The 25,050-nt window shown below is 43.4% G+C and overlaps 1 protein-coding gene across 3 annotated transcripts in view; it reads right to left on the bottom strand.

The window, feature by feature from the left end:
- Positions 1-25,050, bottom strand: part of Atp8a1 (ATPase phospholipid transporting 8A1) — a 233,233-nt gene that overhangs the window by 36,517 nt on the left and 171,666 nt on the right. For all 3 annotated transcript variants that reach the window (XM_045161357.1, XM_045161360.1, XM_045161358.1), the window contains 6 exons: positions 20,974-21,157; positions 20,786-20,896; positions 10,247-10,321; positions 10,022-10,144; positions 7,011-7,089; positions 875-936 (listed from right to left, as the gene is read on the bottom strand). In XM_045161357.1, the coding sequence (XP_045017292.1) occupies positions 875-936; positions 7,011-7,089; positions 10,022-10,144; positions 10,247-10,321; positions 20,786-20,896; positions 20,974-21,157 (634 nt within the window). The remainder of the gene's footprint in view (positions 1-874; positions 937-7,010; positions 7,090-10,021; positions 10,145-10,246; positions 10,322-20,785; positions 20,897-20,973; positions 21,158-25,050) is intronic.

The following is a 25,050-nucleotide window of genomic DNA, read 5'->3' as shown; positions in this document are numbered from 1 at the left end:
AAATGTCTCCTCAGCCTGAGACTGTTCTCATTTCAGTCAGCATGGGCCTCTACTCTAGTTGTTGGCTATATATTCAAGAATCATTTGATGAGTTTCGGTTACACTCATGAAAGACAGAACTAATGAGGGCAGTAAGAGAAGTTTGAAAGTTAAAATCTTAAAAAAAAAGAGAAAGCATGAGAGTAAAAAGGGACTACTACAAATACACACAGAAGACCTTTAAATTCAGTGAATCTAAATTATATTTAAAATCCTTATGCTGAGCAGGTGCGGCAGCGTACACACATATACACCTTGTAATCTAGCACTTGAGAGACCGAGACAGGGATTTCAAGCTCAAGGCTAGTCTGGGCCATATAGTGAGAGTCTATCTTAAAAACTAACCAGGGGGCTGAAGACGTGGCTCAGTGGTGAAAAGTGCTTCCTGATCAGCTTGAGAACCAGAGAGCACTAAGTTGGGTTCTTTAGAACCCACGTAAGTAGCTGGGCACGGCCACACACGTCGGCAACCCTGGTTCTGCGGCAAGCAGAGACCGGACAACTGCTGGGCCTCATGAAAATGACAAACTGCAGAATCAGTGAAGAGACAGACGGGGGGTGAGCAATGGCGGTGGACTCAGGATGTTTCCTGGCCTCCATGGTTGTGAACGCACACAGGATGTTTTTGCACGTGCGTGCACACACACACACACACCAAACCCACTACACCTACCCACAAAAAGGAATTAAAAAAAAAATCCAAAATGACAAACCTATAATATAGACACAATCTCTTAATACTTCAAATATCTTTAAAAAGAGCTGCAAATAACCCCAAAATCTCATAATGCGCACAATTAAATTTGAGCAAGCAAGACCCCCCATCCACACTCACAGTGTAAACAAAGTTGCCCAGAAGCAGGTAATCAGAGGTCTTCCCATTTCCAAACACAGTACCTGTAAGCAAAAGAGGCTTGTTAGACAAGAAAACCAATAAGGGTCCAGGAAAATTCATTTATAAGTTTTGAATAAAAAAAAGAGGAATCCAGGAACACACTGTGGAGTCAGAAATGTGGTTGATCTTAAAAAAACCATGCTAACGAGTCTTACAAAGATGCTATATAGATGGGTCGTCAACACAACTTTCTAAGAGCCAACTGATGCAGGCAATTTGGCTTGTTAATCAATTCTTGAAGAACATAAGAGAAAAATAAATAAATGTACCACACATGTCAAACTAATCATTATGAGAAAGCTTTCGGCATTAAGACATGAGAAGGCATTCTTTTTTTTTTTTTTTTTTTTTTTTTGGTTTTTTGAGGTAGGGTCTGCTATAGCCCAGTCTGATCTGGAATTCACTATGTAGTCTCAGGGTGGCCTTGAACTCATGGCAATCCTCCTACCTCTGCCTTCTGAGTGCTGGGATTAAAGGCATTCCCCACCACCTGGCTGAGAAGGCATTCTTAATCCCAAGGCAGAGAGTGGTTAATGATGTCTGCTGGGTCCTAGGAGCCTCCTCACTGTCTCTCAGTAAAGCTGTTCATTGAGCACCAAACCAAAAGGGGATGCACAAGAAGCCACTCCCAGAGGCCAAGGAGTACCACCTACATGATTCCAGGCATACGACTCCTTGAGAATCTGGCTCAATTTCTGAGCATATCTGAAGTATTTTGTTATTGTAGCAATGACTAGCAAACAGAGCTTTCAACAAGGAAAATAGTAGCCAACAAAGAAAAGGTTTTAATAAAAAAGTGACTGAACAACGGAATCATTAGCGTTAACTGAGAAATTTAAAACTCATGTAATACAGTATTTCTCTCTGTACCTGTTTGACGTGTATGTCACTAAGGACGGTATGTGCTGGAATCCAGCTTTCCAGCTTGGGATAACATGGGGGGGGGGTGCTGGCGCGTGACCAGATCAGCTCTAGTTCTTCAGCTATTTACGGGGTCATCATAAACCTTATATGCATCAGTTCCCGTGGAACTGAGCTCCTTCCCGCAAAGGTGGACTGAAGCTCCCAGCACTGGAAGGTTTTGGGGTTCACAAAAGGTTACATGTGGAGCACCAAACATGGTATCTGGTGCAAGGCAGGCTTAGCCCTTGATGGTTCAGTTAGATGATTCTCATACCCTCTGCTCTCTGGGTATGCTCTGGACTCCCCAAAAAGCACTTGCTTAGATGGTTTACAGTTACCAGCATTTGCCAAAGTAGAAAATTACAACATAACATGAAATACACAGTATTGTTTTATCTAAGAAAAACAGCAATAAGCCCAACACAGTCATATAAACAGATTTTTATGAAAAATAACTCTTTTCCTAAACAGAAACCAGTGAGAAAATTGGCATTGTTTTCCAGTTTTCATAATCTCTTTAACGCCCAGCTGAACAGGACACAGCTGGATTCTCACATCACTATGGTTAGAAAGTATCAGGAAATCCAGCTCCGTAGAGATATATATGAGGTTATAGTGGCGGGTAGTTCAGCAATTTAATTTTCAATAATTCTCTCATCCAAGTACTAACAAGGGCTGACCCTGCGCAGCTTCTGAGATCAGATGAGATCGAGTGTGTTCAGGGTGTTGTGGCCATAGCCTTGCCCAATAATTCTATGAAACTATAACAAAACTAGACAATCCGTTTCTCTGTTTTTGCACGTGTGTGGTGTACATATGTGTAGGCACAGTGTATCTGTGGAGGACAGAGAGGTTGACACTGTCTTCTTTAATCACTCGTCCCTTGTATAATTCTTTGGTGTGTGTGTGGGCACATGCACACATGCCATGGGGTGTACAAGGAGGCCAGAGGACAAGCTCATGAGGAGGTCCGAGCCTTCTGCCTTGCCTGGGACAGTCTCTTCATTTTGCTCACTGCACTAGCTGGCTCACAGGCTTATGGGAAATTGTTCTGTCCACCTTCCTTCTCACTGGGATTACAAATGCCTGCCACCGTGTCCCCTTTTCTGTGGTTCTGAACTTAGGTTCTCACACTTGTATGGGAAGTGCTTTATCCACTGAACCGGCTCCCCAGCCCCTTTGAGCCTGTTGCTGGGTGAGTCTCAGGGGTTGTCGATAATGATCGAGGCCTCCCCAGCATGGAGGTCACTGGCACGCATTGCCAAGCCCAGCTTTTCCGTGGGTGCTGGCCTCAGTCCTCATGCCTGTGTGGTAAATGCTTTCCCTCCGGAGCCAGGCTCTCAGTCCATTCAGTTTGGATTTTCTAGTCCTTTAAACTCAACACTCTTCTTGTTGTTGGTTTTTTTTATTTTTTTTTTATTTTTTATTTTTCAAGGCAGGGTCTCACTGTAGCCCAGGCTGACCTGGAATTCACTATGGAGTGTCAGGGAGGCCTCGAACTCACAGCAATCCTCCTACCTCTGCCTCCCGAGTGCTAGGGTTAAAGGTGTGTGCCACCATGCCTGACTCAACACTCCACTGAACCGATTTCTTCATAGAATCAGAATTACCCAGCCCCTCAACAAGCAGATTCCTGAGAAAAATCTTAAGGTTACTTGCCATTGTTGAGTGTGAAACTACACCAGTGACTTCTGTGTGTTACATTACATTAAGGTCACTGGTCCACTTGGCCCTGTGCAGTGATCTCTTCCCCACATAAGACTTTGTAGCCCCAGGGAAGCCGCTGGCTCAACTCTTGAACTGAGCAGCCGCAGGGCGATACTTGGGACCCAGCCACCATGCTCGGGGTTGCAGCAGTGGGAGCGCTTTCTGGGAGAAGTCGGCCAGTGATTTCCGTTGGTGCATCACTTAGACGTCTGCACACCAAAGTTCAAGGTTTAATAGAGGCGCTGGTCTCATGGCTTCCTCAGGTAAGTGGAACTGGGCACACGGTGGTGAAGAATGCAATGGCAATGGGGACGGCACTGCCACTGTGTGAGGGCACAAGTTCAGTTCACCAGTGCATTCGCGTCAATACGGAAAAAGATAAGCGATGCCTTAATGATATAACCCTTAAGTTAAAGCATTATTTATTTGTATGTGCATGTAGGTATATACACATGAATACATACACACATACATATGCACGCATGTGTGCAGAAACTCAAGGTATCTGTGATCTTCCATGCTTCTTGGAACAGGGTCTCTCACTGCTGTGAAGACAGTCAGCTGGCCCTGGAACTCCAGATTCTCCTGGCTCCACCCCACTGCTCAGGTGCAGTTAGGGTCTGATGCATACCCCGCTTTGCTTCTGGCTTTACATGAGTGCTGGGGAGGACTGACCTAGCATTCACAGGTTTTTCAAACCTTTAACCACTGACCATCTTCCCCAGGCTCTAAACCCTTCAGTTTTTGACTTCATTGACTCCTAAAAGGTCTTGGGCATTATTAAGGGTCTAAGATCATTACAGAAATTTCAGTAAGAGAACGACTGTTTAGGTATCGTTTATATAGCACAGTTTTGGTTCCTGTACTCTCAAAATGAAAAGACAAAACAAAACCAATACTGGGCTGGAGAGATGGCTTAGCGGTTAAGCGCTTGCCTGAGAAGCCTAAGGACCCCGGTTCGAGGCTCGCTTCCCCAGGTCCCACGTTAGCCAGATGCACAAGGGGGCGCACGTGTCTGGAGTTCGTTTGCAGAGGCTGGAAGCCCTGGCGCGCCCATTCTCTCCCTCTCCCTCTATCTGTCTTTCTCTCTGTGTCTGTCACTCTCAAATAAATAAATAAAAATTAAAAAAAAAACAATCCTGTACAGAGTTGTCTGACCCTTTGACACTGTGACGCGACGTTGTCACCTACAAATGCATTGTGCCATATTCATAGCTACCTTGGGATACATGTGGCCCTCGGGTCACATGTTCAACATGTCTGCCCTATGCCCTCCCAGCCATTAGTTAAAAAAGAAAAGGCAAGACAATTACAAGGCCTTCAACAGCAGATTGGTTAAAAACAAAGCTGATGCTAGCCATAACTCGTTCCTTGAGGAAAGAGCCAAGAGTTTGTGGCTGGAGCTGCCGTGCACAGGCAGCCACCTGGGCCAGCGGGGCGGGAGCTGCCCAGTACGGCCTCTTCCAGGAAAAAGACAGAGCAACTCGGGGGGGGGGGGGGGGGGGGGGGGGAGGTTCTTTCCAACCCCGTTGTCGCCAAGGTACACTGGATGCTGTTCAGTTTGAGTTACTTTTGATATCAAATTTCCTTTCCCTATTTTAGAATGTTGAAATGGCAGCTTAGTAGTTAGGTAATGTCCGACTTTTCATAACTATCTTGATTTTGCATGTTTGAAGTCAATTTGCTCAGTGAATTGTAAATAAGATCAGGGCATCCTGAATTGCACATAGGACTTCAATGTCTCGTTATTCCAAAAAAGCAGAGACAACCTAATGTCCGTCAACTGATGAATATTTATCTATCTAATATGGTATTGTAATGGCATATTATGGAATGTGATGGAATATTATCCAACCAGATGAAGTAATGAAGAACAATACACAATGCAATGTGAGTATGGCAAGCTTACTTCTGTAATTCCGTTTTTTATGACACGCCCACAGTGGGTGGGTTTGCAGAGGTAGAAAAATTAGCGGCCTCCAAGAGCTAGGAGGAGGGCAGAATGAAACAGGGTGAGGCTGGTAATGGGAAAAGGGTTTCTTTCTGGGATGATGAAATGTTCTGGCATTAGATCATGGTGACATTTGCAGAGTTAAATAAATATACTAAATGCATTGAATTGTATACACTTTGAGATGGTGAGTCCATATGGTGTATTTTATCTCAAAAAACAAAACAAGAAAAACCACACCCCCTCATTCCTACGGCTTTGCAATTGATAAGTATTTGCTGTTTTAAGTTACTGATCATTTGATAAAGGAGATTACAATCTCAGCTAGGGCACAAACCCGCTGCCTCCTTGGCAATACTCAATTGTAAGCTGTGGTCGTTGGTCCATAGCTCAGTGGGGACCTAAAGGAAGCGAGTGCCCCTGAGGTGACTAACTGCCTAGCCTGCTCAAGCTAAGATGAGGAGGAGGACGATACAGACAGGCGAGTGGATCATACAGTGGGGGAGGCAAGACTGGGGCAGAAATATGGGCGACAAGGGTACAGGGCAACAGAGCAGCGGGCCAGTGGTGGCGGGCGGTTTGGGAGGGCGTGTCTGGTGAAGGACGCGCACTTTGGGTGGGAGGATTTTGTTGCAGGAGCGGTAAGCATTGCAAATTTCCGAGGCACGAGGCACTTGGTTTGGTTTGTTGTTTTACAAGGTCACTCTGGCTCTCTGTGGCAAACAGGCCTTAGGCGGGCAAAGGGGAGGCAGCCTGCTCGTCATCTGGCACCCATGAACGCACAGGGAGGAGGTGGGCATGCCTGCACTTAGTCAGGGAGAACCGGCAGCTCCTTGGGTGGAGTATGCGCTAATAGTTTTTATCCTCGCAGCCCTGGAACACATCTCAGGACAAGGTGTGCTGGGGGCCCGGAGGCACTAGCCTCGCCAGCACAGACATCTTTCCTGAGGTGGTTACTTCGTCACAGGAAATACATGACGAGCCTCCCTCTCGAAACTGACCAAAAGAAACCACTCCCTTGAAAATGGGCACGCTCCGAAATGAACGCGAAAACACATTTAAAAAGCAAAACAAACAAACAAACAAAAAACCCTCATCTGAACCACCAGCTCAAGTCTACTTGAAAATACTCGCTGATACTGTCTGATAGTTTCAATATAAAATGCCCATACAAGGCTCATAAAGTGTAATGCACAGGCTGCATAAGATATTAACACTAATTGTCTTCATGCCACATCAACAGAGGGAAAAAAAAATGTCCTAAAATTCAACTCTCGGCAAGTTTGGGAAAATGAGAAGTAAAGAAGAAAGGCTTTGCATATATTAAATCACTTTTCTCCCAAAGGAATAATAAAAATCTCTAAAGTGTATACAACTGTTGGATACATGCATTTTAGATTTAGGAAAATACCATAAAATGGAGCAGTGCTATAATTTTTAACATGTACTGACAATGAGTTATTTTTTTGGAACAGGAAAGAGCCTTCTCTTAGCATTCATATGCTTTCTACTTACCATACTGAAGGGCTTTCAGTGGAAACCAAAACAGAATAACGGAGTGGAAGAGGCCATTTAAACAATGAACCCAGAAAACCTGAGGGAAAACAAAAATCCGTGAGAACCATTTGCGATAAACTAGCCCTGTGAACTCTGACCTTTCTTTTTATCTATGAGCTAGATTCACAAAACGTGTTTCTGTTGGGCCACCACTGTGAATTAATAGAACTGACAGACACTTTCTGCCTCTTAGGCCTTCATGGGTCATTTATTTATTTTTATGTTTCTCAAAATGTTTTTTCAGCTTCACTTGAATTTTTTCTACTTGTAAAAAAATACAATATAAAAAATTTAAATTTCTGCCTGAAAAAGAAAAAAAAATACAGTAAACGTAGATGATGAAATTCCTTACATTGGGACTATTTTCATAATTTCAGGAGAATAGACCTATAAAAAGACTACAATTTGGAGAAATTTCTCTTTCCCATGTCAACCTAGGTATAAGCATTTTAGTGGTAACATCATACAGTGCTTTTTTCTCCTCCCCTTACAATAGAAACATATGTATGCACATTCTGTATTAAGAACATTAAAGTTAACATTGAGATTCCATATTCATTAAAAGAAACTACCGTGACTGTAACTGAATTTGTCAAAGAATTTTTACGATTGTTTAACACCTGTCACTCCCAAGTTTCACATAATTATAACAACCAGTGAACAGTTACTACATTTTATGTCATATTCTAAGAACAGGGGAGCAGAAATCACTGGTACTTCCTTTGTAACGTGAACGTGAAAGATTAAGTTTTAGCAAACCGTTTAGAATTCGTATGACCACCTGAGCAGTTGTAGCTTTGTCATTTAAAAGTGCTTCATGCAAACAAAGCTTACGAGAAACAAAATTGGCATGTATTAATAGTTTTAAGCTGTTCAAACAACAGAAATTAAGTTGCCTGCCTTCTAAAATTTTCCACTCTGATCTCAGTCTGCTTTGTTCATTCACCCAGGCACACTGGGCTGTATGATCCGGTTTACGCTCCAGCAACTTACACATCTGAACTTGTGTTACCCATTAACCTTTGTCGCTTCTCCTCACTATGTCATTACCACACGTTTTTATTTGACAGAAAGCACAGGTGGGTGCAAGAAAAATTAGTTCTACTTTTCCATTTTCCTGACCGATACTTATTGTCACATGCTAATCCTCTCACCCCTGTTATGACCTCAGAACCTCCGACCCTTTTTACCATAACAAACGTACACATCATCATTCACGGCAACAATGCTCCGTGCCGGGACCCACAGCAGCCACTGTGGGTACAACTATGCATTTTGTACCCATTTTTTCCTGAATCTCAAGACTCTTCAAGGGGATCTAATCGAATAGTTTTCACTGAAATCAGGTGAAGAAATCCATTAAGCCCCATAAAAATGGTTGTAACCTGAATAAATTATACATGTTCAAACAGGTACAGAAATGGCCTAACCTACTTGGGCTGTACTGAAGACTTTTTCAATGGCGGAGCTCTACAGAAAATGAGGTACTTTTTCAACAACAAAAGAAAGGAGGAAGAAGTTGCTCTCACATGACCACTATCTTACTACCTGTTATGCCTTTTTCCTGGCCACAAAATTTTATCCATGTTGTCATGTACAAAAAGCACGAAAGGACTGGCTTTGCGGGAGTGACTAGATCATTTGGAATGGATCAGTGCACGCTGTCATTCAGCAGTGACGTGGCCATGTTTGTGAATGGAAAGTTCACATGAGAAGCATCCCAGAGACTGAGCTATGGGAGACAGAGACCCATGGCTGAAGGTAACACAGCAAGATAGTTTGATGAGAATTACTGGCTAGGTACCAGGTCGGAACTTCCTTAGCTCTCAGATCACTTTGTTTGAGAAACATAAGTTCAAGACCATTCTTTTCCTGCAGCTTCCCATCATTTGAAAATAGTGAAAAATGTCCCACTAGGGTAGAATGGGAAAACGGCCACCATAGATAGTGAAAACCGTCCCACTAGGGCAAAATGTGAAAATGCCCACCATAGATAGTGAAAAAGTCATAGTAGTGTAGAATACGGAAACACCCACCACAGCTAGATAGTGTGCATAAGTAGAATGGAAGCTTTGTGAATTGATAAACATTAACAGTTTATATACTAAACTGCCCTAAAATCAAAATACTAAATAAGGTCATGTCTAATATTATATTAAGTGGAGACAATTTTGTAGAAGTATAATGTATGTTATGATTTTGCTATTAATCAAATATACCAATGTTAGTGTTTCAAAATTGCATCTACCTTAGTTGTGGAAGTATTAAATTTTCTTGTCACTTGCACTAAAGAGTGATCTGTTGTAAAGTGTGGAAACATGTTAGACTACACACTTTCAGGAAAGTAATGCAGAAAATATACATCTTTTGTTGCTGGAATGAATAAATATCATGATGACAAGAGATGACAATTGTTTATGATTTGTTATATAAACTATCAGCCCAGGCAGACTATAACTTTAGGTCAAATGTTGGAAACTTTTAAGTCTTGAAAAAAATATGATTAAACAAGTTAATTCCCAGAGACTGTATTTTTGATATCTAACATAATCAACCTAAAATTCTAACGGGAACAAAGTTATTTCATAAATCAGGAAATTAAAGAATGACTCCACAGTTCTCCCCCCTTGGCACATGTAAAGCCAGCCTTTCTCAGTCCAAGATGCCAGGTTCCTGTGAGGAGTGAACGTTGCCTCACAGTGACTTCTGTCGCTTTGACCAACTCACTGCTGTACCAAAAGCCCAACAGAAAGTGGTTTCATTTTAAGTTTATAACAAAGAAGTTCCAGTGCAATCCAACCAACAAAAATCCTTCCCCCTCCATGTCAGAACCTTCAAATGACTTGTCCAGGTAGGCACCGTGCAGCTGCTGCTGCCACAGACTGACAGGTTCATGGCTTTGGGAAGTCAGATGTCCCAGGGTGTATCAGAGGGGCCCCTCTCAACACGGACTGGATACCACCTCCTACCTTGGTGTTGAAGTCCAGAGCGTTCTGAGATGTTTTGTACAACTCAGGATACTTTAACATATTCTCCTTTCTGCACGATCTCTCAAATATTCCGAGGGTTAAGGGAGGCATTGCTGTAAACATCTGAAGTGACAAACAGGTCATGATGCCAAACAGCAATTGTCTAGTGGATTTTTCTCTTACAGTATTAAATAAAACAGGAATTATCAAATGTGCTTAACTTACCACATTGTAAAGACCTATGCACCATCTCTCAAAGAGGATCTGTCCAGAAAAGCCATTAACAAAGGCAAACCAGATCTGGGGAGAAAACAGCACCAAATCCCAGAATTAGAACATCCAGCACATTTACTTCAAAGATGCTATACCCTCAATGACAGCAATGCAATACAAAAACTTCATTTTCAGGATGCTCTTGGACAAGACATTTCTTGGTTTTACTCTTTGATGTAAAGGTATGCGTCTATTATATATTTGCTAAGTCAGAATTTGTTCTCTTGTCAAATCAAAAAATGACACACGGATAAGCAGGTGCAGATAAAACAATGTTTCTAAATATGAACATAATTACATGTTGCTGAAGCTTTACAGCCTGAATTTCCTTTTCAAATCCCTATCAGGATTTATTTAAAGATCATTTTTCATTATAAATGTCACATTTATTTAGCAAATAATTTCCTATAATAATAGAATTATCATTTTCTTCTGCTTCACTTATATGATCGGTATAAACAAAAAACTTCACAAGTTTATTTTACTTGAGGCCAAGTGTATATAGGCTGACTCTTCCCTCCTCCCTTTAACATCAGAAACTATGCATTTTCTTAAGTTATTATGTATACATCCTTCAGGATATTGTTAATGGATGCAGGACTTGCACAGTATGTATACAACCATTTTGGAGACTTACCTCGCTTATAGTTTATTTTATTGTATTTTTTTTGGCTATTAGAAATGATTCCTAACAAGCCTTATATATCTCCCTTTTTTGTTTTCTTAGGATGAATTCTTAAAGTAGAATTAGTGGGTCAAAAATATAATTTCTTTACAGTTCTGGATAATTTTTGCAACCAGAATGTCAAACTTGAATTTATATACTAAAATGTTTTAAACTTAAATTTTATGTTTGGACAAAAATCAAATCTCCCACTACCAGGACACGATGTTGTTACATATTCTAAATTTTCTTAGGAATGGAAACCTTAAGGAAACAAAATTTGGGAGCGACAGAGATTAACCGCCCCCCACCCACATATTTAAAACACATGGAAAATTTACTAAGTCAGTAATACCTAGAAAAAATCAGAATGCATTGTTTCAAAAAGCAGACTTGAAATGTCATTAAAAATCAAATTGTCCTAGAAAAGCACAAAGGCTGGTCTAGAAAGGAGCTTACACAAACACAACACAACGCCGCAAAACCGCAGAGGAAGCAAACGCTGACACGCGGCTCGGGAGTCACAGGGACTTTTCTCCCCTTCACGTTTCATTTAACCTCACTATGGGAGCACGGACTGCGACACATCCACCCCTTATCAGTGTGTGCCCGAGGCGGCCTCCCACGAGCCGTTTCCGCGCCCGTACTGGTCTTCTTTTTCATCGTGGAAGGGAATGATTGGGCATGTGTAAGAATAAATGTCTGCTTCATGAGACGAATGTGATAATGTATGAAAAGTAAGTCCAGTTGTATTCGGGTGTAGCGCAGTAATGACAATAACAAATGCGTAGAAATTGGGAATGCATCCAAAATCCATACTTGCTTTGCTAAGTGTTCTTACGGAAAAAAAAAAAAATTGTAAGCATTTGCTATCAATGAAGAGGCAGATCGCTCATGCACAAAACTTTAAAAGAACTCAGCATCTTCGCATGAACTTGTTTTCTCTTCCCTCATGCATTTGTAAGTGATAAAATGGACTTTCATGCCCTTCACTGTGTGTGTTTTTTTTTTTTTTTGGTATATATTTTTGAGATGTGGATTACATAAATCCATATTTGTGAGCTTCTGGGTTCTTCCTGATGTGAACTGTGATGCATTAATAGAATCACATTTTAAGAACTGGCTTTGGATATGATGGACAGGGAAGGAATTCTTAATAACAAACTTTCATTTCAGGCCACTCTCCTCCGTACGCAGAGCCTTGTCTTATGTGGGTCAGGAGAAAGTGGAAGCTGTCTGCATCCCAGATCACTCTAACGGGTATGATTTGGCTCAAAGGTAGCAGCTCTAAATGCATTTTCAGACATCAGTGCTATATATCACAATATCTATGTTAATAAATGTGTGTGAGCTGGGTGTGGTGGCTCACATCTTACACCCCAGCACTTGGGAGGTACAGGTAAGAGGACTGCCATGAGTTTGAGGCCACCCTGAGACTATACAGTAAATTCCAGGCCAGCCTGAGCTGGAATGAAACCCTACCTAGAAAAAAAAAGTATGTGTGGGTCAGTAACAGTCACTGTGAGTGGTCACCTACCTTCTTTGTACATTACATTCTGTCTTCATTAAAAGACCGCTGTGAGCTTCATTTTAAGATCTTCTCTCAGATCAATGAATACACACAGAAAGTTTCAAATTCAAAATGATTCACAAATAAATGGGTAAGTCTATGCTCAAAGAGTATTTTATAATGCATAAATTAACTATGTAATGAAAGAAAAAAATTTAGTAGACAGTTAATATATTTTTACCATTTTATATTTTTCTACTGAATGGTAGGTTAATGTGTGTTTAGAAATTTACTTTCTCCAGTTTTAAAAGTTCATTGTTTTCTTTCTTTTTTTTTTTTTAAAGGAGGGCAGAATAACTAGATAAGGACAGAACCTTACAATACAATTCCTGCATATTTGCACAAATATTTTGGTTTCAAGTTTTCTTTAAAGATAGAGAGAAGCTGGGCGTGGTGGCACATGCCTTTACTCTCAGCACTTGGGAGGCAGAGGTAGGAGGATCGTCATGAGTTCGAGGCCACCCTGAGACTACATAGTGAATTCCAAGTCAGCCTGGGCTAGAGTGAAACCCTTCCTAAAAAAAAAAAAAATAGAGAGAAAGGACAGCTTTTTAAGTAGTTTACCAGAAGGCCAAGTTCAGGCTAACGTGAGATTTTCAGTTAAATGACAAGTACTTCACTTAATTGCAATGTTCCTGTAAGCACATAATACTGTGTGCTAAGCGAGACAGCACCGGAGAGTGACCATGAGCATGGAAAGCCCCCCCTTTGACTGAAACAAAAGCCATCGGTGTTCAGAAAGCAAGCACCAGGCCCTGGGGAGCTGTCTAGATTATTTATATTCACAGGGAATCCATTTTCCAGCACAGCCTGCTGGGGAAGTATCACCTTGACTTTAATCAAAGAGTCTGGACATTAGAAACACTACATTGTTTTTTTTTTTTGGTGGGGGGTGGGGGGAACCTGGATGTCACTAGTCATTTGAAAGAAAAGATTTTATTCTGTTAGGAAGGAATCAGAAGTTAGACAGACAGACAGAGAGAGAGAGAGAGATATCTCTCTTTAGAAAGAGCCAGTGACTGCAGAGAACACCTATAGCCACTGAGCTTCCCGACACCACCTGCTGAACCCGTTTGTGTGGCTGGACTTGACAGCTAAGGCAGGGCTAGCCAGTGATATTCCTGGCACTTTAAGGACGGGAAAAACAGATTTTCCTTCCTAAGTAAAGAAACTTCAGACCTGCCTGTCCTGGCATTCTTGTTCAGACCCCCCTTCCCTGCAGAGGCGTGGCATCAAGAGCCCCATAGACATTTCCCTGATGGAGCATTTCTGCATATTAAGCAGCGGCTTACGAACCCTCAATGCTCGCTCTGCTCCCACGCCCGATCAGCACACACAGAAAAGGCGAGATTGGAGACTGGCGTTGTCCTCGCTGGAGACATTCAATGGTGTGTTTGCTGCCTATTCATTCACAGAACTGACATGAGCCATTAACATCTGCAGAATTTGTTTTAGCTGGCAAAGGTTGGGTATCTGGGAACTGACTTAAAAGGTCAATTCATTTCCAAGACAGTTGAATTGTATACCATTTCATAAAGTGCTACAAGGAAAATAAACATGAAACTTCCAGGAAAGTTTAGATCTCACTTCCTTTTTAACGTGTTAAGCATGTGATCAGTCGTTACGCATCTGATGAAGAACCAATTCAAAGCCACGGGGAACTTAGGGCTGAGCAAACCACAGGTCATGCAGTTCTGGGTTGGAAACAGAGCGCGCAGCTTAAGTCTTCATTTAACATATTTTTGCTTTCCTCACTATTTACCTTTTGCATATTTCACTAGTGGTTGTCAACCTAGATTAAAAAAAATTTTTTTTGCTCATTTTTATTTATTTGTTTGAGAGCGACAGACAGAGAGAGAAAAAGGCAGAGAGAGAGAGAAAGAGAGAGAGAGAAAGAGAGAGAGAGAGAGAATATGGGTGCGCCAGGGTCTCTAGCCACTGTAAATGAACTCCAGATGCATGTGCCCCCTTGTGTATCTGGCTAACATGTGTCGTGAGGAAATTGAGCCTTGAACTGGGGTCCTTAGGCTTCAAAGGCAAGCACTTAACTGCCAAGCCATCTCTTCAGCCCTTAACCTAGATTTTTCTTTTTAAAAATTTTTTTGTTTTTTTTATGTTTATTTATTTATTTGAAAGTGACAGACAGAGAAAGAGGCAGAAAGACAGAGAGAGTGAGATAGAATGGGCACGCCAGGGCCTCTAGCCACTGCAAATGAACTCCATACGCATGTGCCCCCTTGTGCATCTGGCTAATGTGGGTCCTGGGGAATCAAGCCTCGAACCGGGGTCCTTAGGCTTCACAGGCAAGCGCTTAACCACAAAGCCATCTCTCCAGCCTTTTTTCTTCTTTTTTTAAACAACACTTGCTTTATTTTAATTAATTTATTTGAGAGCAACAGATAGAGAACGAGAGAGAGAGAGAGAGAGGGAGGGAAGGAGGGAGGGAGGGAGAGAGAGAGAGAGAGAGAGAGAGAGAGAGAAGGAGAAAGAATGGGTGCGCCAGGGCCTCTAGCCACTGCAAACAAACTCCAGATGTGTGCGCCCCCTTGTGCAACTGGCTAACGTGGGTCTTGGGGAATGGAGCCTCAAGCTGGGGTCCTTAGGCTTCACAGGTAAGCGCTTAACCACTAAGCCATCTCTCCAGCCCTTAACCTATATTTTTAAAGCACTTGACTGTCAGCTAACCTACACTTAAAATACAAATTTATTTCATTTTTAAGATTGTATTTTTATAAACAGATATACTGTTGACAGTGGCTGTAAACTCCTGAATTAAAAGTCTTTGAAAGTTCATGTAGACAGATAAACTGTACGATATTCTTGTGAATGTCAGTGTTTTAGGATGAGCACTACATCTATATATGGGATGGGAATAAACAGTAATGGTTTTAGTGAAAAATTCAAAATTTAAATATAAAATAAATTTTTTTTTTGAAGATGGTCCTGTTCACATAGTCCGGGCTGGCCTGGAACTCATGTCCTCTTGCCTTAGCCTCCTAAGTTAAAGGTATGCGCCACATTCCTGGAAGCTGTTTTAGCCTTGTGTGTGCGTGTGTCTGTGTATTTGTGTGGGCACCCGTGTGTGTGCGTGTTCGTGTTTGTATGTGTGTGTTGTGTGCATGTTCGTGTGCATGTGAGTGGAGGTCAGATGCCGGAGGTCTTCCTTAGTCCCTCTCCATCTTTTTCTTTTTTAAATTAAACTTTTTTTTTAAATTTTATATTTTATTTATTTATTTGACAGAGAGAGAAAGAGAGAGAGAGAGAGAGAAGCAGATAGAGAGAATGGGTGTGCCAGGGCTTCTAGCCACTGCAAATGAACTCCAGACACATATGCCCCTTTGTGCATTTGGCTTATATGGGAACTGGGGAATCGAACCTGGGTCCTTAAAGATTTGCAGGCAAATGCCTTAACTACTAAGCCATCTCTTCAGGTCCCTCCCCATATTTTTCTCTGAGACATTATCTTTCACTGAACCTAGAGCTCACTGATTCAGCTATACCCACTAGCCAGTGAGCACCAGGGGTTCCCTGTCTCCTCCCTGGGCTGGGATTGGAGGTGCGTGCCACCATGCCTGGCAGTTTTCATGGGCGCTGGGGGTCCAAACTCAAGTCCTCAGGCTTGTGATACTTTACCAACTGAGGCATCTCTCGCCCTAGCCAAGGTTTTTGAAAATTTCATAATTTTTTTTGAAAGTACCTTGTGTCTAAAGCACAGAAAATGGAGGCCAACTCTAGCAGTGAGAAACAACAGGGCAGGGCCCTAAAGTATGGCTGCTCACTGACTAATAAGTGACCCTGTGCGCCCGGATGCCGTGTTTCGGTATTCCTAACCCGTCGCAGAAGAACTGTGCTCAGCCAGCACTTTGAAAGGAGGCAAGGATTCTGATAGGCGGCTGAGCCAAATATTCAGTAGTGTCCAATTATCATGCAGATGTGGGATCTACTGCTTTTCCACTGTCAAATATGGGACCTTGATTCCTTAAAGTAAATGGTTAGTCAGATCTTTTCCGACAGATGTATAGAAATGGTCACTAGAATGGAGGGCAAGGGACACAGAATAATCTTTGAAGGAGTGAGCCCTCAGCAAATTTATGAGGACGTGGAAGATTGTTTTTTTTTTTCTTTTTCAAAAAATATTTTATTTTTACTTATTTATGAAAGAGAGAGAGAGAGAGAACGACTGACTGACTGAATAATAAATGGGCGTACCAGTGGCCTCCAGCCACTGCAAATGAACTCCAGATGCATGCGCCACCATGTGCATCTGGCTTATGGGTTCTGGGGAATTGAACCTGGGTCCTCAGGCTTCACAGGCAAGTGCCTTAACTGCTAAGCCATCTCTCCTTTTTTTTTTTTTTTTTTTTTTTAAATAAGCTGTTGGGAGCTGCTTGCCCCATTCCCCAGAGCCTGAGGAGGAATAAGAAACAACTAGAGGTTCATGAGTACAACAGAGATGCTGAAGGTCTGATGAACATTAACCAGTGTAAATCTGCTTTGGCTGGCGAAGCCTCTTTTTGCAGTGAGCGGTGGTTACTGCAGAGTCAGAACTGGCCCAGGTACTGGACAGCAAAGCACTGGCTGCTTGGGCCCATGTGGGGGCATTTGCAGCACCCCTCCCAAGGCTGAAGGACCTCAAGAACCGGAGGGTTTGGAGGAGTGCTGCGGAATGCTGGCTTGCGGACATGACGTGGCTGTTACACACTCATGAGCGCCCAACAGCCCTGGGAATGTGCACAGGATATCGGATCGGGCCAATCACTACTCTGTCACGCGTGGGGGAGGGGCGCCTAAGAGTCCAGTGCTCCCCGCGGGGCTATTAGCTAATGACTGGTGGCTGTGTGTGCAGAGGGAATCGTTTGTTTCAGCAGGGTAGTAACTGATAAATTGTTCACGATTCTGCCAATAACCTCTCATGCATGCTCATGCAATCATCTCTAATTAAATTCGGTGAGTCACACAAAAAAAGAAAACAGGTATCAAAGAAGAGGGACTAATCGGGAAGAAGGGGTCCAACAGGAGTGGCAAGGGGGTGCTGAGAGGTAAATGTGATCAGAATATATCATATTCATGTGTAAAATTATCAAGGAATGATGAAAAAATGTAAATAAGAGACCATTTAGTTTGTTTATTCATCTACCAGTATTATGCTGTCCACTCTGAAAACCACATGCTCTCCAAAGCCCTTGAAATGTACTAGAGATGCAAATACATCAGGTCTCAAATATTTAGTATGGAGAAAAGAATGTGGAGTCTTAAAAATTAATATTTTTATGTGGATAATTTGATAATATTTTTAATCTATTGAATTAAGTAAAATATAACATCGAATGCATCTGCTTTCTAGGTTTAGTGTTTTGCAGATGGAGCTCCTAGGAAATTTATGATGACAGACGTAGTTTCCATTGTAGTCTCCCTGACAAACTCCCAGAGGGCAGAAATCATGCTTTGCAGCAGCGGGGCTAAGCCTGGTGCTTGGCACCCACTATGTGTTCCAAGATAACTTATGACGAAGTATTTTTAGAGGTTGCATTCCTGACTCACACTCGTCTTCTCCTTCCTTCTTCCTCCCCTTTCCCTTCCCCTCTTCCTCCTCCTCCTTCTTTTTTTTTTGGTTTTTCAAGGTAGGTTCTCAGTCTAACCCAGGCTGACCTAGAACTCACACTGTAGTCCCAGGCTGGCCTTGAACTCACAGTGCTCCTGCTACCTCTCTGCCTCCTGAGTGCCAGAATTAAAGGCGTGTACCACCATACCCAGCCCCAAACTTTCATTTTTAATGTGATACCATATCTGAATCATAGAAAGGATGATAAAAAGTTGCTGCCCTGAGACAGGAATCAAAGACTTTAGAGTAATTCCTTATTATCTGAACTCTTCTTACTGACCAAACTCAGACTCCCAACAGACACGGGCAGGAAGGGATACCCCTACATAACGCAGATCTAAGCTTGGCAGCATCAACAAGCACCAGGCAGCCCTCAGCTCAGCTTCCGCGTAGTTCCCCGACCCTGCTCCTTGGCCTCTGAATTAGAGCCCTGATTCTCAGTTTTGCCTTTGTCTTACTTGTCTTTTTGACATTTTTAATTTTGGCACTACTGGGGATCGTTTCTTTTTAAATGCACTTTTCCGTACGTGCATATGTCCTTCAACAGTATACTGGTTTGTTCTGTGCATTTTTTGAGCTTTCTCAAAAACACAGTAGAGTTTATAATATTTTTAAAACTGAAAACACTACCTCATTAGCAATTCTAATTAAACAATTCCACCAAAGCAATGTTTTGTAGCTAGAGTCTGAACATTTATCATTCTACATGTGTGGTGGTTTGATTCAGGTGTCCCCTGATGGAGATTTGGGAATTAATGCCTCCTGGAGGCAGATGGGGAAGGGCTTTGGGTTATAGCCAGTGTCCCCGTGCCAGTGTTTGGCACACTTTCCTATTGCTGTTGTCCACCTTATATTGGCCAGGGGGTGATGTCCACCCTCTGCTCATGCCATCATTTTCCCCTGCCATCATGGAGCTTCCCCTCAAGTCTGTAAGCCCATTACAAAAACAAAACAAAACAAAAAACCTTTTTTCCCCAATGCTACTCTTGGTAAGGTGATTTTTGCCAGCAATGTGACTCTGACTGTAACAGTAACGTTGGTACCGAGGAGTGGTGTTATTTGCTGCTAGACACCTGACTGTGGCTTTGGCCTTTTGAAGCTTATTTTTAAGAGGAATGTGGAAGGATTTGAAGCTTTGGCCTGAGAAATGCCTTGCAGTGTTTTAAGTACAGCTTGATGGACTATTCTGGTTAGAGTTGAAAGATCTAATTGTAGTAAGAACTGTGGACTGTGAGGTTTGGCTTATGCGGGTGAGAAAGAAGTTTGCTCGGACTGTGCTAGAAGCAGTTTGTGTGAGAGGCTTGCTGTTATGGCCGTGTCCTGAGAACTTGGGCAGGGTTGCTTTGTGTAGAAATGGATTGGTATGAGCTGAGGGATATGACACAGAAAAAAAAAAAAAAAAAAGAAATCTTTGAGCCTAAACTGCTGCCCATATATCTGCAATTGTTTGAGAGATTACAACCATTGAGATTTGGCTAGCTGATCTGCACTGGGACAACAGAATATCGACTCTTTTGAAGGGGCCTGAATGCTCAAGGAGTGTCCTGTTCTTCAAAGTTTGCTTTACCTCCCCCCACCCCACTGATTAACAAGTTGGCACCCTACCTGGTATTATGGAATATAAGAAATGAGGAAAGAGAGGGTCATTGAGTTTGCAACATGGTCTTATGTTCTGGAAATGGCCATGGGCAGCGTAAAGCAGGTTTTCTGGATGCCTGCATGGAGACCTGATGGACCTATGAGGATGAACCGTAGGTTGCAGTGGAGATGCTGGGTTCATGAGATGACTCCTAAGGAGAGCTGCTGGCCCCGATGAAATTTTCTGGGACAGTGAGTAGCCTAGCTAGAGGGGCAAAATTGAAACTCCAGAGAATTGTTGCTGGTTAGAATTATCAGACTTGGAGATTTTTCATGGGCTGGAGTTGTTGGACTTGAAATTACTGAGTGTGATGTTTGCTCTGGTTGTTTTAAATCTTGTTTTGGTTTGATCCAGGTGTCCCCCATAAGTTTAGGTATTTTGAATGCTAGGTTCCGAGCTGATGGAGATTTGGGAATTTACGCCTCCTGGAGGAAGTGTGTTGTTGGGGGCGGGCTTATGGGTCTTATAGCCAGTGTCCCTTTGTCAGTGTTTGGCACACTCTCCTGTTGCTGTTGTCCACCTTATGTTGGCCAGGGGGTGATGCCTACCCTCTGCTCATGTCATCATTTTCCCTGCCATCATGGAGTTTCCCCTTGAGTCTGTAAGCCAAAATAAACCATTTTTCCCCAAAAGCTGCTCTTGGTCAGGTGATTTTCTGCCAGCAATGTGAACCTGACTGCAACACCATGGCTGGCAACCTTTTTTTTTTGGCTTGAACATGTGTAGAAGTTATCAAAAGTAAGTGAGTGAGCTGGGCGTGGTGGCGCATGCCTTTAATCCCAGCACTCAGGAGGATCTCTGTGGGTTCAAGGCCACCCTGAGACTCCATAGTGAATTCCAGGTCAGCCTGGACTAGAGTGAGACCCTACCTCGAAAAACCAAAAAAAAAAAAAAAAAAAAAAAAAAAAAAAGCAAGCGAATGAAGCACTAATGAAAACAGTGAGAAAATGTCTTCACTGCAGATTTTTAAGGAACGATTACGCAAGCAACAGGATTTTAAGCTTGGCCACGGTTACCTCAATTATGTAGAGGACTATGTTCTTGTAGAAGCAGTAGAGGACACACTTGGAGACCCTGTTGTAGTTCCAGGCGCCGTGAACCATCAGCAGGTTCTTCAAATACTTGAACTGCAAGAAGAGCGGAGGACCATCAGCTCTGCCCTGCGCGGAGGCGGCGGTGCTGGGCGCGGGGCGGCGGCTCTCACCTGGGCTATGGAGTAGTCCGAGGAGTTGGCGGCCTGCAGCCCTTCGTTGCCGCTTATCCCCACGCCCACGTGGGCCGTCTGTATCATGCTGACGTCGTTGGCTCCGTCTCCAATCGCAAGCGTGATGACTTTGACTTGTTTCTTGACCATGTCCACAACTTCAGATTTCTGCAGAGGAGAAACCCTGAAAAGAACAAATGACCAATTATTTCTGTTTCCTGCAGGGCCGGGGGGTGGGGGGGTGGGGGGGTTGAGATGCCATCGCTTAAACCAAGCAATGCAGCAACAGATCCAAACCAATGACTCTGGGTTGACTTTGTTACGGAAGGTTTGACAATGTTTAGTTCTGCTAGCCTGATCGCCACTTTAAATGACATAATAAAAACAAAAACAAAAACAAAATGAAAGAACCAGAAGCAAATGTCTGGATGACATCCAGGAGATAAAATATTTCGCACTAGGCGGGGTGTGGAGGTGCACCCATTTAATCCCAGCACTCGGGAGGCAGAGGTAGGAGGACTGTTGTGAGTTTGAGGCCGCCCTGAGATTACGTAGTGAATTCCAGGTCAGCCTGAGCCAGAGTGAGACCCTACCTCCAAAACTTCCCCCCTCAAAAGAAAATTGCACTACATAAGGAGGGCATTTGACTTCAGAAATCCCACTGCTCGTCAAGTGATGACTGAACTTCTTGAGAATGTCAGAGAAAGTCGTAACGGCTGCCGCACAGTAGTCCAAAACCAGCAGAATCCTGCCCAGTGCCCAGAAAGTAAGAGCTCAAGCTGGTCTGACGTAATGTCACGTAAGCTTAATACAATGCATGGTTGCCGAGAGTCAGCGTGGGGTGCCGGCTAGCCTTTTAACCTGTCCTCAGGCACTGCTCTGGGTGTCAGCCAAAGCAAATGTCTAGCGTGAGGTCACGGGCCATGCTTCCCTCCTTCCGCTGCTACCAACTCCTGCCTGACCAGAAGCCAAGCAACCATTCATACAGACGTGGGCCAGGACCAGAGACATTGGCACGCACGGCAAAGCCTTATCTGCTGTTGAATTCGAAGCACCATTTGAGAAATAAACGCCAAGGCAATGACAGAAGGGTTCCAAGAAAAGAGTGTATTAACACCATTAACTTAATGAGTTGTCCACACTGCACTGGGAGTGAGAAAGACGCAGACTAAACAATGGATCGGCCCAGCCAACTATTAGCAATTACAGATGGGGGTGGTGACGGATGCCTGATGGTGAGAAGCTGATGCAGGAGGATCGCCAAGTCCCAGGTGATTCTGGGTTGCACAGCAAATCCCTGTTTCTCTTGTGCACATTCACAGTAATTGAAAAGTCAGAAAATCAACACACAAAATGTTAGTGGACCAAACAATATATCTTACAGCTAAATTACTTTTCCCTCCTTCCTTCCCTTCCTTCCTACCCTCCCTTTCTTCTTTCTTTTGCAACAAGGTGTCAAGTGGCTAAGGCTGGCCTTGAACTTCTGATCCTCCTGCCTCTTAACTCCCAAGTAAGTGCTGAGATTAGGGGCATATGCTGCCATGCCCAGCCCAGAGCTGAATTCGTTATCAAAGTTAAGTCCCATGGGTATCTAATAAACATCTGCTGAAACATCTGGAAAATCACTTGCTATTCTATTTGAAAAATGAAGACCATTGAAAGAACAGACACATCTTTGCACATTTTCCTAATTATTTCCCTGGGGTGGGGGGTGAAATTCCCAGCAGCCCATACTCTGCATAGACTACGCCTGCAGGAGGCGCACTGTGCCTGCAGGAGGCGCACTGTGCCTGCAGGAGGCGACACTGTGCAGGGGAAGGGGCGAGCCACAGGAACTCTGGTTTCGGTTTCAGGCTGGAGACACACCATGCAAGTCACCCGGTCTCCTCTTCCTCCTCCTCTTAGTGCCTGGTCCAGAGTTGGGGCTGGATAAATGGATGCTCGGTGAGAGAATTATTTCTATTTTTTTCTTTGGATTTCCTTTCAGACTCTGGCAATACTGTAGCATGACACAACCATGAACTCAGTAGGGATGAATGAGCTTCAGGCCATTAATGGGCAGGTTCAGTGCGTCTCCATTTTTCCTTAAGCAATTTTCATATTTTTTAAAAATTCTCTAAAACAGATTAATATAAACTGGTTAAGTCCGGCAGCCACAGGCCACAGTTTTCAACATGGGCTACAGCTAACATTCAGTGGCTGTTGAATGAGCATGCATACCAGCAACCTAAAAAGCAAATGGGAGACGGGTATGAATAGACAGAAGCGTTCAAAAGCGTTTATCAGATTCCCTTTGCCGGGTGCACAGTATAAATGTATCAGGAAGTCACACCGTGGACTCTGGACCTAAGACGTACTTTTTCCATGAACCGAACCTGCAGCACATTGAGATTACTGATTTCCAGAAGTGTCAGAAAGAAGGGGAGTAAAGTTTGTCTCCTCTTGCGTGGTGATTACAACTGTGATGGTTGTATTGTCAACTTGATCTGTTTAGGAATCCACAGACAGTCCTCTTGAGTGGGTCTCTGAGGTTGCTTCCAGGAAGGAAGAAGTCCTTCCCCCATGGTGAGCCCTTCCCCCAGAGTGGGTGGCCCTTCTTGGGGGGGGGGGCTTTATCTAAGGAAGCTCTGGGAGAAAAGAATTCCTTCCTCTCACCTGGCTGCTGGTACTGCTGGCTGCCTTCTAGTGTGGACTGAGGATCAGCGTGGACTTAAGACCAGCGTGGACCGAAGAGCAGAGTCTCTCCAGGATGCCTCCAGGCCATCAGTGCCAGATTGAGTTCCTTGACTCTCAGGCTTGTAATCTGCTATTGTTGGATTGTCGTAAACTAATCCAATAAATTCCCTTTTAATACGATTCATTCTATTAGTTCTATTCTCCTAGAGAACCCTGACTAATATATCAACCAACGACACTATTTCCTCCACTTGCTGCTGTAGTTTTTAAATTCCAATTTTTAAATTATGTTGGTTAATCTTCATTGTCCACTTGACTGGGTTTAGACTCACTTAAGGGATGCACCTCTGGGCATTTCCAGAGAGGTTTAACTAGGAAGGGAAGACTTCTAAGGATGGGTGACATCATCCCATGGGCTGAGCCCCCAACCTGAAGAAGGGGGAAAAGGAGAAAAGGCCCCGGTGTTCCTCTTTCTGCTTTGTACTGTGGATGCAATGGGAGGGGTCACCTCCACCCAGGAGGGATGGCACCCCATCGTCCTGTGAACCAAATAAGCCTTCCTTCCTTAAATCACATTTGTCAGGCATTTTGTCACAGAACTGGAGAAATGTGACTAGCACAACCCCTAAATTAAAGTTGGCTGAGCATGTTGTGTGCCACTCTGTGGGGATGACTGATTTAGGAGTTAAAGGCAAGTAGAAATGCTTAAGACCAATGCCTGGGGCTGGAAAGATCGCTTAGCGGTTAAGGCACTTGCCTGCGAAGCCTAAGGACTGAGGTTTGTTTACCCAGAACCCGCATAAGCCAGATGCACATGGTGGCGCATGCGTCTAGAGTTTGTTCACACTGGCTAGAGGACATGGCACACCCATTCTCTCCCTCTCTCTCAAATAAAAAATAAATAAACATTTAAAGAACAATGGATGGGCTGGAGAGATGGCTTAGCGGTTAAGCACTTGCCTGTGAAGACTAAGGACCCCGGTTCGAGGCTCGGTTCCCCAGGTCCCACGTTAGCCAGTTGCACAAGGGGGCGCACGCGTCTGGAGTTCGTTTGCAGAGGCTGGAAGCCCTGGCGCGCCCATTCTCTTCCTGTATCTGTCTTTCTCTCTGTGTCTGTCTCTCTCAAATAAATAAATAAATAAAAATTAAAAAAAAAAAAAAGAACAATGGCTGTTTGAACAAAAAGAGAGATGCTGATGCAGTGAGCAATAGCCCCCTACATGGTTAGGCACTACCAGCAAGGGTGTCTACTCCTATCAAGCAGAAGACTGGATTCCAGCTTCGAAGAAGATGAAACAAACTGGAAGCCCTCATTTGGTTGAGTGTGGGCTAGCAACTGGCTGCTGAACCAAGATGCTGGGTTTGTGAAATGAGGAATCAAAAATTAAAACACATGTTCTT

The sequence above is a fragment of the Jaculus jaculus genome, chromosome 11, assembly GCF_020740685.1.
Source record: "Jaculus jaculus isolate mJacJac1 chromosome 11, mJacJac1.mat.Y.cur, whole genome shotgun sequence".
Lineage (NCBI taxonomy): Eukaryota > Metazoa > Chordata > Mammalia > Rodentia > Dipodidae > Jaculus > Jaculus jaculus.
Note: the sequence above shows the minus strand (reverse complement) of the source record. Positions and strands in the feature narration are given on the sequence as shown.